The sequence below is a fragment of the Ranitomeya imitator genome, chromosome 4 (assembly GCF_032444005.1).
Source record: "Ranitomeya imitator isolate aRanImi1 chromosome 4, aRanImi1.pri, whole genome shotgun sequence".
Taxonomy (NCBI): Eukaryota; Metazoa; Chordata; class Amphibia; order Anura; family Dendrobatidae; genus Ranitomeya; species Ranitomeya imitator.
This window is the reverse complement of record NC_091285.1, coordinates 403,890,793-403,902,874: the sequence shown is the minus strand read 5'-3', so window position 1 is coordinate 403,902,874 and position 12,082 is coordinate 403,890,793. Positions and strand designations below refer to the sequence as shown.

General features: G+C 44.0%; 2 protein-coding genes across 3 annotated transcripts in view; one reads left to right on the top strand and one right to left on the bottom strand.

Annotated features, from left to right (window-relative positions):
• PLXNA4 (plexin A4) overlaps window positions 1-12,082 on the top strand; it is a 1,110,285-nt gene that overhangs the window by 674,368 nt on the left and 423,835 nt on the right. The window lies entirely within an intron of this gene.
• Window positions 5,824-7,445, bottom strand: LOC138676248 (uncharacterized). The gene is made up of 3 exons (XM_069765356.1): window positions 7,417-7,445; window positions 7,180-7,336; window positions 5,824-7,064 (listed from the first exon to the last, which is right to left on the bottom strand). Exons 2-3 carry the CDS (start codon window positions 7,269-7,271, stop codon window positions 5,876-5,878), a joined length of 1,281 nt encoding a protein of 426 aa, XP_069621457.1. The 5' UTR covers window positions 7,272-7,336; window positions 7,417-7,445; the 3' UTR covers window positions 5,824-5,875.

Here is a 12,082-nt window from a genome sequence, read left to right as displayed (position 1 = left end):
TACCAAATACTCAACATGTGCACGTGACTTAACAAACTACAATGATGGCTCCAGGGGGTTGAATAGGTAGAAAAATAAAGGTAGCAGGAGGGTTTGAGGGACACCACACACCCCCAGTTCTATTTTCCTTGCTTTTCTACCTGCCTTTATAGTATGCCATTCAAGCCTTCCTCCCACATGACCATGGTAATGTCAGTCTTTTTTGTCAAATACATGACCAGTATGGCCAGTGATGAACTGACGCATTAGAAAGTGGAAGGCTCCTCCCTCTTGTGGTGGGATAACATACCTTTTGGTCGATAACATACCTTTCAAAGAAACTACAAAGCTTCACGTCATTGCTTCTCTATTCAGGCATTCACGGCATCTTTGCTTATGGAAACTAATTAGTAAGTGTTTTACTTTTATATTATTAGAGCAATGGTCATACTTGATGCCTCCAGAAAATCCCTTTGAAAATGGGGCAGACAAGTAGACTGACATTTGACATTGTAAAGCATGCTGGGAGTTTTTAAGGAGAAGTCACTGGTTGCTTAACTAGTCATGCCTATTACTTCCTGTAACAGTTCTTGCTTAAAGGAATTGTCCACTTTCAGAAAATCTTGCACTCCACCCCAACTTGTTATAAAAAAAAACCTGTCCCTTACTTACCATCCCCTGGTACAGTCTCTGCTGCTGCTCCCAGTTTCCGATATTGTCTGCAGTGCTGACATAATGTTGACAACATGGTAGACAATCAGTGAGCTTAGCGGCTCTGATTGGCGCATTCTCTCTACATGGGAAGAGCTCACTGATTGGTTGCCACAATCTCAGCATGATGTCAGTGCTGCAGCCAATACCGGACTACTAATCAATGGAGGACCCGGGGATTGTGACTAAAGTGTGGTTTGTGTGTTGTTATAACAAATGGCTGCTGAAAACGAAGATTTCCTTCTTCATGGTTGTAGCCAAAAGTACTGTATGTTCAAAAAGCTATATGTCATGTCAAAGCAGAGAAGAGCTTAAAATTAGATTGAAACCGTAATATTTAGCTCTCTGAATTAAAAGCCAGAAAGGACAGTTCTATAATCCAGTCCAATTTCTTTGCTGCCTAAAAACACCTTGCTCTTTTAGCTTCTAATATATAGTGTGGCATTGTCTCCATTTTAGTGAAATAAAATCAGTATTCATTACACTCATTACATGCTGAAATCCTATATTTTACGTGATTAATCCTCCAGATGCATTGGCCAGCACCCTCTAAAACTCTGCATTGCACATGTCCATTATTTCCAAATAACACTAATGTCTCTTCCAAGTTTATAGCCAAAACTGTTCATTTTATTTATGCAGGCGAAGATGACAAATAATCACAATTAGCCAAACTGAAACCCTTTCGAAGGACCTTAAAAAGCGGTTCTGAATCCTGGCCCATATAAAGACTCTGATAAATCATTTAGATGGTGTGAAATGAAATCGTGGAGCTTGGCTGCTGCCAAATTCTCATGGGATTTACAGGAGACTGCCAGGTCTAAACATTAGCTGGCATGAAGTAGATGCTGTGCCTTGGTCTCATACAACTGGCAGACGAAGGAGAGCGTCAAGGACACAAGTATATCACTGAACCTGACCACAAAGGTTATGGCTGGCTAGGAAAGAATGAGCAATAAGGGGCAGAGTGGTGTGGAAAGAGCAATCAATAATGTGTTCCAATGAAGGGAAAATGTGTGATAAGAGGAGAAATGCCACTTACATGCCAACATACAGATTTACATGGGTCTAGATTATTATACTATTATCAGTAACGCTGAACAGAGTCCCAGTTATGTCATATATGCTAGAAATAATAATTTCCGGAAAATCAAATGAAATTGACATTTCTTAGAACTAGGTTATCAAGACTTGATCATTCAATGATCCTGTTGTCAATACATGCAGTACAGGACAAATAATCTGGCAAAAGGGCTGTCGTGGAACAACGCTATGTCCGCTAGGGGAAGAATATGAAAGGCTTTAGGCAAGGACAGACACATAGGGACAAAATTACTAATCAGGTCTAATACATAGACAGTGTAAACTTAGACACATTTATCACAGTGGTTCATGTGGCATAAATTTGGTGCCTCTACATACACGTTTGTATAATTTTACTCTACGGCTTGGTGCACATTGGCACATCTTCAGCCATGTTCACTGTTTGCAAAGCCGTACCCCTTTTTTCCAATGAGGTGAAATCTGTGTAATAAATAAGTATAAAACAACATGTGACAATGTGCGCTAATTTGCTTCAAGGTTTTGTACATTTTCTGGCAAAGTCAAGTGACAGACATAATAGTAAATCTACACGCTAGATTAACCCCCTAACATGGCAGCCCTTTTCTGTTTTTGCGTTTCTCTTTTTCGCTCCCCTTTTTCCCACAGCCATAACTTTTTTATTTGTCCGTCAATATGGACATGTCAAAGCTTTTTTTTGCAGGACGAGTTGTACTTTTGAACGACACCTTTGTTTTTACCATGTTGTGTACTCGAAAACGGGAAAAATATTCCAAGTGCGGTGAATTTGCAAAATAAGTGCAATTCCACAACAGTTTTTTTTTAGCTTTCTTTTAACAATGTTCTCCAAATGCTAAAATTGACCTGCCATGATGATTCACTAGGTCATTACGAGTGCATAGATACCAAACATGTATACATTGTTTTTTATTTAAATGGTGAAAAAAAATCCAAAGTTTGTTAAAAAGAAAATGTGAAATTGCTTCATTTTCCGAGACCCGTAGCATCTCCATTTTTCGTGACCTGGGGCTGGGTGAGAGCTTATTTTTTGTGTGCTAAGCCGGCTTTTTTAATTATACCATTTTTATGTGGATATGATCTTTTGATCACCCATTATTGTGGCGACCCAAAAAATTCTGGTGTTTTTACTTTTTTTTGCTACGCCGCTTACCGATCTGATTAATTCTTTTATAGCTTGATAGCTCTAGCAATTCTGAATGCGGCAATACCAAATTTGTGTGTATTATATTTTTTTATTGTTTTATTTTGAATGGGGCGAAAGGGGGGGGTGATTTGAACTTTTATATTTTTTTATATTTTTAAAAACTTTTTTAAAGCTTTTTTCATGTTTCAGTAATCTCCATTGTGAGGCTAGAAGCTGCAATAACACGATCACCACTGCTACATTCAGGCGATGATCAGATCACCTATATGTAACCGAAAAGCTCACTGGGCAGGGCTCATAGCAATCCAGCAATGACAACCATAGATGTCTGCTGGAGACCTTTTGTTGTCATGCCGACCCATCGGTGATCCACAATTATGTTACGGGGTCACCGATGGGTGGGATTTCTGGCGCGCTTACCAGAAGCACGAGTTAAATGCCACTGTCAGAGATTGATAGCAACATTTAACAGGTTAAGGAGCCGCAGGTGGATCGCGATTTCACTAGCGGCTGTTAGGGGTACATGTCAGCTGTTCAAAACAGCTGACATGTGTTGTGAAAGATGTGAGCTCAGCGCTGGAGCCCACATCAAAAGCAGAGACACGACATGCGCAGTACTAGTATGTCGTAAAAGGGTTAAAGTTGATCTGATGTTTGAAAATTCTGTACCATTGAAAAGAATCTTATCACCAGGACAGAGGGTGGACTTGCCCTTGAGAAATTATGCCATGAATAGAGTTGATGTATATTAGTGGTGTAAAGGAACAAGCTGGGGAAACTGATCAACTGTATTATGCCGAATGCTGGACTTGATTTAATGCTGCATGACCAAGTACTCTTTTTTTGGTTTTTTTTTTTTCATTTTTAGGTAATTTTTTTCTTTTGGACCCTGCACTAGACATAATGCATTGTATTAATGTGGTCTGGAGAGTTTCTTCAACTTTATAAGTGTAATTTGTGATTCTCATATTCTCTGAAATCTTTTTTTAAAGACTAAGGCTGCTTTCACACATCAGGTTTTTTGCCGGATGCCGGATGCGGCGTCGCGCCGCATCACCGGATCCGTTTTTTATTAAAGAAACCGGATGCAACCGGACGAGCCGGATCCGGTTTTTTAGCCGGATCCGTTGTCCGGATCCGGCAAAAAACCTGATCCGGCTCGTCCGGTCGCATCCGTTTCGTCCGTTTTTCTTTCCGGTTTTTTACGGATCCGGCTTTAAAAAACGCCCCCTGAAAGGCTAAAAAGGTGATTGGCCGGCTGAAAACTATATATACAGTGTTCTTAACATCTGTGACGGGTTGGAGAGGAGCAAGCTACAGAGCAAGATGGAGGGCATTATTGCAAAGATTCTGCAGAACAACGTGGATTTCATCACAGAGGCGAATCGATTAAAAGCTATTGTGATTGAGAAAGAGGAAGAGAGACAGCGTGTCATGCGTCTGCGACGACGCCGTTTGTGGATCCACCCCATCACGGCACAGAGAATGACCCGGGGAGTCTTTTCAACGTTGTATATGGAGCTTCGAGGTGACCCTGAAAAGTTTTTCTGCTATGTTCGGATGAAAGCGGAGAACTTTGATATATTGGTGGAGTGGGTTCAACATCTGATAAGAAGGAGTGATACCTATTGCCGATTCTCCATTACCCCAGCTGAGCGTCTGATGGTGACTCTTCGGTAAGCATTCTTTTTGCATCAACTTTTGTTGTGGACTCTTTATTTGATATTTTGAATTTGTAGTAATTTCTTCCTTCCTTTTCTTCACAGATTCCTAGCAACCGGTGAATCCCTGTCTTCCCTACATTTTCAATTCAGACTGGGCATTTCCACAATATCAGGAATAGTGAGGCACACTTGCCGTGCACTGTGGGACTGTTTGCATGAAGAATACATTCCACATCCCACAATGCAGACATGGTTGGAAGTAGCTGACAGATTCCTGGAAGTGTGCCAGTTTCCCAATTGCTTGGGTGCGGTGGACGGGAAACACATCCGTATCGTGAAACCGGCTGGTTCTGGATCTCAGTATTTCAACTACAAGAAGTACTTTTCCATCGTGCTGATGGCCATCGCCGATGCGGATTACAAATTTGTAGCGGTGGACATTGGGGCGTATGGTCGTTCTAATGATTCGCAAGTTTTCAAACTGTCTTCTATGGGGCGGCATTTATATGGAAAAACCTTTCAATTTCCCCCCCCAAGACCACTGCCTCAAACTTCCGATCCACCAATGCCATTTGTATGTGTTGGGGATGAAGCTTTTCAGCTTTCAGAGCATCTTTTGAAACCCTACTCCAGCCGTGGTTTAACCAATACCAAAAAAATTTTCAACTACAGACTCACACGTGCAAGGAGAATGGTGGAGTGTGCGTTTGGGATCCTAACCGCCAAATGGAGAGTTCTCTTGACATCCATAAACTTAAACACAAACACTGTGGATGAGGTGGTGAAAGCGTGTGTTGTCCTCCACAATTATGTTATATCCAAGGAACAGCTTTCCATTGAGGACCATTCTGCCGAAACCACCTTGATGGATTACAGCATCCATACATACAGAAGTTCTGCCACAGTGTCCAGAATACGGGATCACTTTGCAGAATATTTTATTTCACCCCAAGGAAGAATACACTGGCAGGATGATATAGTTTAAACACTTTGTGTATACCTAGTAATAACTTTAACCTTTACCCATGTTGCGTACCTGTTGTTTTTACCTTACCCATGTTGTATACCAGTTTGGTTTTTACCCTCATGTTGCGTACCTGTTTGGGTTTACCTTTTAACCATGTTGGGTACCTGTTTGAGTTTATTTTTAAATCAAGATGTGCATACCCAAAGTTCTACTGTTACCAATAAACCTTTTTTTTACAAAAGTGTTATTTGTTCCTAATGAATAAATACAAGAGATTTTTCAACCAAAAACTTTTATTAACAATGTAACACACAAAAAAATGGGGTACTAAATGTTTTCATACGTCGGGGTGGAGATACTATCGGAGGCACTGTCTGATAGGGACACTTCGACAGTGGGAGTGTGGAGAGAGGAATGTGATGGTGGTGGAGAATGTTCACCGGTTAGGGGTGAAGGAGTGGAGAAAGCTATTGAGCGGGTGGACAAGAAAGTGGGATTGGGGTTAGAAATTTGGTAGGGTGGAGGGGTGTACGAAATGTTTTGGGAGGACTGGGTGGCAGAATGAGTGATGTGTGTAGAAGATGTTTGGGAAGAGGGTGATACAGTCTGTTGGAAGTGGGCAGGGAGAGGAGGTGAGGATGAAGTAGATGGGAAGTTGTATGGGTCTGGATCATCATATGGGTGTGAAGTGGCACGGGAGGGATGCTGATAGTGTGGATGGTGGGAAGGGGCACGGGGCTGGTGGTGTGGCTGGTGGGACGGGGCACGATGTGGATGATGGCGAGTTGGGCGTGATGGGGCAATGTCTGTTTGGCGATACGGGTCAGGAGGATGGTACTGGCTGTAGTGGTGGACAGTGGAGGAAGGGGGGCAAGTTGGAGGATGGTTGGAAGAACTATCTGCTCTAGAGGCAATTAGCGCTAGAGTAGACTGGCAGGATTCCATTACTTGCATCTGCTGAGAAGTAGATAGCGTCTCCATTTGCTCAAGCACCGACTGAAAAAAAGTGTTGTTCGGGGACTGTTTTGCCTCTGAACGCATCGTTACCAGAAGTGTATGCATCTCGAGCATACTTTTATTTATGAAATTGAATCCTGCAGCCATTTGCTCAGACAAAACTTTCAGACAGTTCTGGAACGATGCGTTCAGGTGCAAGAACTCGGGAGCATAACTATGTATCTGACCCCTCTGGCGAAACCGCCCCGATGCTACAGGTGTACTAGAGGTGGCTGCAGCAGAAGGGTGGGGTACAGGAAACGCTATGTTCTCACCAGCAGCTACATGCAATGGAACTGGCCAGGATGCTCCAGTGCTCGTGGATGGGAAAGAGGGATCGGTAGAGTGGGAAGGTGCAGAGTGGAAAGGTGCAGAGTGGGAAAATGCAAAGTGGGAAGGTGCAGAGTGGGAAGGTGCAGAGGGTTCCTCACTGTCAAAGTGTCCCTCGGTGGCGGCCTCTTGAGGGATTGCCCCAGAAGTGTTCAATTGTGCTGCAGGCTCCAGAGTGCTCCCAACGGTACTGTGGAAAAAGAGAGAAACAAACAATTAATATACTGTCATTGCATGGCCCTGGCTGAAAGAGCAAAAGAGGTTAGACATGTAAAACATTAGTGCATGTGGTGGATAATATTTACCTTCGGGTGACCATCGTTGACCTGAGGAACGACAGGGCCCTTGCGTATTTGTACGTGCTCCTGCGTCCTCCAGATCCACTCCGGGCCTGCATCTCTTTATTGAACTCCTTCTTAAAGCGATCCCTGATCGACCGCCACCTTTTCACAATCCGCTCACCTGTTAAAATAGGAGAAAGACAACTTGGTTAGAAACAGCATTTTAGAATGCATCACCAAAACTGAACTGAGGATACTTACGTTCTTGAATCTGGGCCTGAACATCTTGGTCCTCCCACCTCGGAATCAGTTCACAGCAGATTTGCTCCCAGAGTCGACGGGTCACTGAGAGATCAGCCTGGCGGCGGTCACCCATATTCCACAACGGCTCCCTGTCTCTGACAAGATCGATGAGGAGGTCAATATCAAGGCCGACCTCCTCACCGTCCGAATCTGGAGCACGCTGTGAAACCTGTTTGAAAAGGGGGAAAAAATTAACACCAAATTTGAAACATTGCTAACCTGCACCCAAAAAATAACAAAAAACCTACATGACGACGGCCGCCACGTGAATGTCGCCGACGACCCCGGGAGCCACTGGAAGGACCTATTGCTTGGGCACCAGATTCAGAACTCTAGAATACAAAAATAAAAAATTATGGGGTTGTTGGTAGCCATTCTATGTGTTGTGTGCCATGTGATATATATGTTTTGTATGTGTTGTGTGTGGTTTGAAAGTATCAGTTTCTATGTATTTTGTTGTAAGCATCTAGTGTTATGTTTTGTGTGTAGTGTAGGGTGTGTTTCCGCAATACATCACAGATACATACCAATTGTGAGCCCTCTCCGTGGGTTTCTCCACCCCTTCCCTCATCTTCGGGGACCACCTCTTCTCCGGGGGACTCAGCCTCATCAGCTTCCTACGATGAAACATAAAAGAATAGATGATACACACACACACACACACACACCTTTGGTTCATACTAACCTCTGTGCGTGGACGGCGAGGAGGAGGAGGCCTCCCCGGAGACATGGCTCTCAGCTCTGTGGAAGTCTCTTGGCTCTCGGCTCTGTGGCAGGCTCTCGGCTCCCGGCTCTGTGGCAGGCTCTCAGCTCTGTGGCAGGCTCTCAGCTCTGTGGCAGGCTCTCAGCTCTGTGGCAGGCTCTCGGCTCTGTGGCAGGCTCTCGGCTCCCGGCTCTGTGGCAGGCTCTCAGCTCTGTGGCAGGCTCTAAGCTCTGTGGCAGGCTCTCGGCTCTGTGGCAGGCTCTCGGCTCCCGGCTCTGTGGCAGGCTCTCAGCTCTGTGGCAGGCTCTCAGCTCTGTGGCAGGCTCTCAGCTCTGTGGCAGGCTCTCGGCTCCCGGCTCTGTGGCAGGCTCTCAGCTCTGTGGAAGTCTCTCGGCTCCCGGCTCTGTGGAAGGCTCCCAGCTCTGTGGCAGGCTCTCATCTCTGTGGCAGGCTCTCAGCTCTGTGGCAGGCTCTCAGCTCTGTGGCAGGCTCTCGGCTCCCGGCTCTGTGGCAGGCTCTCAGCTCTGTGGCAGGCTCTCAGCTCTGTGGCAGGCTCTCGGCTCCCGGCTCTGTGGCAGGCTCTCAGCTCTGTGGAAGTCTCTTGGCTCCCGGCTCTGTGGAAGGCTCCCGGCTCTGTGGCAGGCTCTCAGCTCTGTGGCAGGCTCTAGCTCTGTGGCAGGCTCTCAGCTCTGTGGCAGGCTCTCTGGCTCCTTCCGTCTTGGCAGGGTGTTGGCTCTTCTTTTGGGCTGGAAATGGCTGAAGGCCTCATGGCCCTGCTTTATATATAGTCCAGGGGGCTGATCAAAGTTTTTTGAGCATGCTCAGTGTAAAAAGCCGGATACGGCCGCCGGATCCGATTTTTTCCGGATCTGGCGCTTTCCGGCATCCATAGACATGCATTGTTGTAAAAAGCCGGAAAGACCGGATCCGGCCTTTCCGGCTTTTTCGCTGGAGACAAAAAACGTTACAGTACACGTTTTTTCCAGACGCCGGAATCGACTTGACACCGGATCCGGCATCAAACCGGAAGGAACGCTGGGCTATCAGGCGCCATCCGGCACCAATAATATTCAATGGGGGAAATGCCGGATCCGGCTTCTCCGGTTTTCTATTCCGTTTTTTGTCGGAAGAGCCGGAATTCGCCTGAAACAAAAAACCTGATGTGTGAAAGCAGCCTAAGACTACTTTCAAACATCAGTTTTTTGCTGTCAGGCAGGATCTGGCGAATTAAAAAAAAAAAAAAACGATGTGTGAAAGTAGCCTAACTTGACCAGCGTTGCTTATCGAAGCCGGTTTAATTTCATTCTTTTGGCAAATTATCTGAGTTATGGCATTTGTTTAAATTTCCATGCATTGTTTCACATTTAATGAAGTTTAATAGTTAATATTGTCCAATTAATAAGAATCTATAAAGCTGCCATATGTATGCCTTGTATAAAACATGTGAAATTAAAATGTGTTTCCAGTGTCTTCTTCATAAAACAATTTAATAGGGATAGTAAGAAAGTAAAGTAAGTCTGCAGAAGACGAAGCCTTGCTGTTCTTCTCTTTAGTGTTAATTGAAGACTCCCATGGTAGCTGTTTAACCTAATGGAAAGAAGTGTAAGGCTCCAAGATAATGGATAATAGTAGCTTGTGGTAAGCTTACTGTGTGACATATTTAACCCTTATCATGTAGGGTGGCTACCAGCCCTATACCTTTTCGTAGCCATCTACTCTGGCAGAATAGTACAAATTGTTTTTATTCACTGATTCTGGTCATGTTCATAGACCTATGAGAGATGCAGACATATCTTCCCTTTGAAACAAATGTGTTGGCCTTTTATAACAATCTCCAGGGTGTACTAACTGAAGGTTAAACTTTTTCACTAACAGAGACTTACATCCATTGCGTAGATCTCTGGTTATGAGCAATTCTTTTTGTCTGAGAAAATTGCATAATAAAATGCATAAAATAAAGCAGGAATTAAATTGGTTGGTTCCTCCTTTACCACTGTAAAGTTTGTAACTGGACCCCCACCCACCTAACATGTTTTATTATAACAGTGGTGTTTTGTGATGAGGCCCCCCTTAGGCACTAGAGCCTTTAGGGCAAGCTGAATCCCTGCACCCTCTATAGGGTGAAACTTGGCACTTAAATTGATTTTGGTTTTATATTAGTTGTTAATTCAGAGTTGTTTTCTCTGACTTTAGTTTTTTGATGGAACAGCGCCTGATAATATGACACCTTCAGGATGCACCTTTACTGGCACCACCATTAATAAACTGTAATCGGTGGTGAAACACTGCTACTAAAGAAATGAAACATTAAATATTTCACCTGAAACCACTGACCAGTTTGTGTAATCCATGGACTTGCCTGGTCCTTCACCGTGCCGGATGCGTTTTGTAGTCACACTACACATCGAAGGCTATATAAAAATTCAAAATTTGAGACGTTCTCCCACTTTTATGAACTCTGAATTTCCTTAAAACAGTAGTTTAAAAAGTTTTTCTAGAGATTGGAAACACCCTTAACACTGGCTGTTTCAAAAAATGTCAAGAAACGAATGTTATCTTCTTGTCAATTACTGAAGATAATAATAATGGTTCATATAAAATGGCACTAAGTTGAATTCTTGCAAAAAGTGAAGAATTGTTATTGAGTAATTTATTACACCAAACAAACCATGCATTTACTGAGGCCAGAAAACTCTTTTTAAAGGGAACCTGTCACCCCCAAAATCGATGGTGAGGTAAACTCACCGTCATCAGGGGATTATCTACAGCATTCTGTAATGCTGTAGATAAGCCGTCGATGTTACCTGAAAGAGGAAAAAAAGACGTTAGATTATACTCACCCAGGGGCGGTCCTGCTCCGATGGGTGTCTCAGGTCCGCTCTGGCGCCTCCCATCTTCATTCCATGATGTTCTCTTCTGGTCTTCATGCCGCGGCTACAGCGCAGGTGTACTTTGTCTGCCCTGTTGAGGGCAGAGCAAAGTACTGCAGTGCGCAGGCGCCGGGCCTCTCTAACCTTTCCGGCGCCTGCGCACTGCAGTACTTTCCTCTGCCCTCAACAGGGCAGACAAAGTACGCCTTCGCCGGAGCCGCGGCGTGAAGACCAGAAGAGGACGTCATGGAATGAAGATGGGAGGCGCCGGAGTGGACCTGAGACACCCATTTGACCAGACCGCAGTGTGGACCGCCCCTGGGTGAGTATAATCTAACCTCTTTTTCTCCTCTTTCAGGTAACATCAGTGGCTTATCTACAGCATTACAGAATGCTGTAGATAAGCCCCTGATGACGGTGAGCTTACCTCACCATCGATTTTGGGGGTGACAGGTTCCCTTTAATAAATGTCTATTGTGTACCACAAATTGTCAAAATTTAGCTATATATTAAGTTTTTTGTTGGCATAGTATTTCCACAACCATTCGATGGCATTTACACAAACATAAAGGGGTATTCCCATCTCCAAGATCCTATCCCAATATGTAGTAGGTGCAATAATTATAATAATATTAGCAAATGCCTTAAACTAGAAATGTAGTATAGTTCTTCTGATAAGCTATGTCGCTTACCAATTGTGCAGGGCATTGCTGTTGCTTGGGGATTCATGGTTACGACCATTAACAACTAACTGTCACTATATGGGTGGTCTTAACCATGGATACCTAAGCTACTGCAATGCCCTGCATATAGGGTAAGTGACATAGCGAACAAGAAGAACTGTAGTCCATTTCTATCTGGAGGTATTTGCTAATATTATTACACCCAATACATATTGGGATATGATCTTGGAAATGGGAATATTTATTTAATGTCACTTCTCTTGGTATCCAGATGAAAGATTACCAGGTTGTCAACCCTGCAATTGCTTGTGATTTTTTTTCCTAAACATCTTACTTGTACCTCATGCTGTAAATTCCTTGCATAATAT

Coding starts and splice junctions, on each gene's coding strand:
- LOC138676248 (XM_069765356.1), bottom strand. CDS start 7,271: ATGCAGGCCCGGAGTGGATCTGGAGGACGCAGGAGCACGTACAAATAC. Junction 7,065..7,179: donor TCAACGATGGTCACCCGAAG/GTAAATATTATC, acceptor CTTTTTCCACAG/TACCGTTGGGAGCACTCTGG.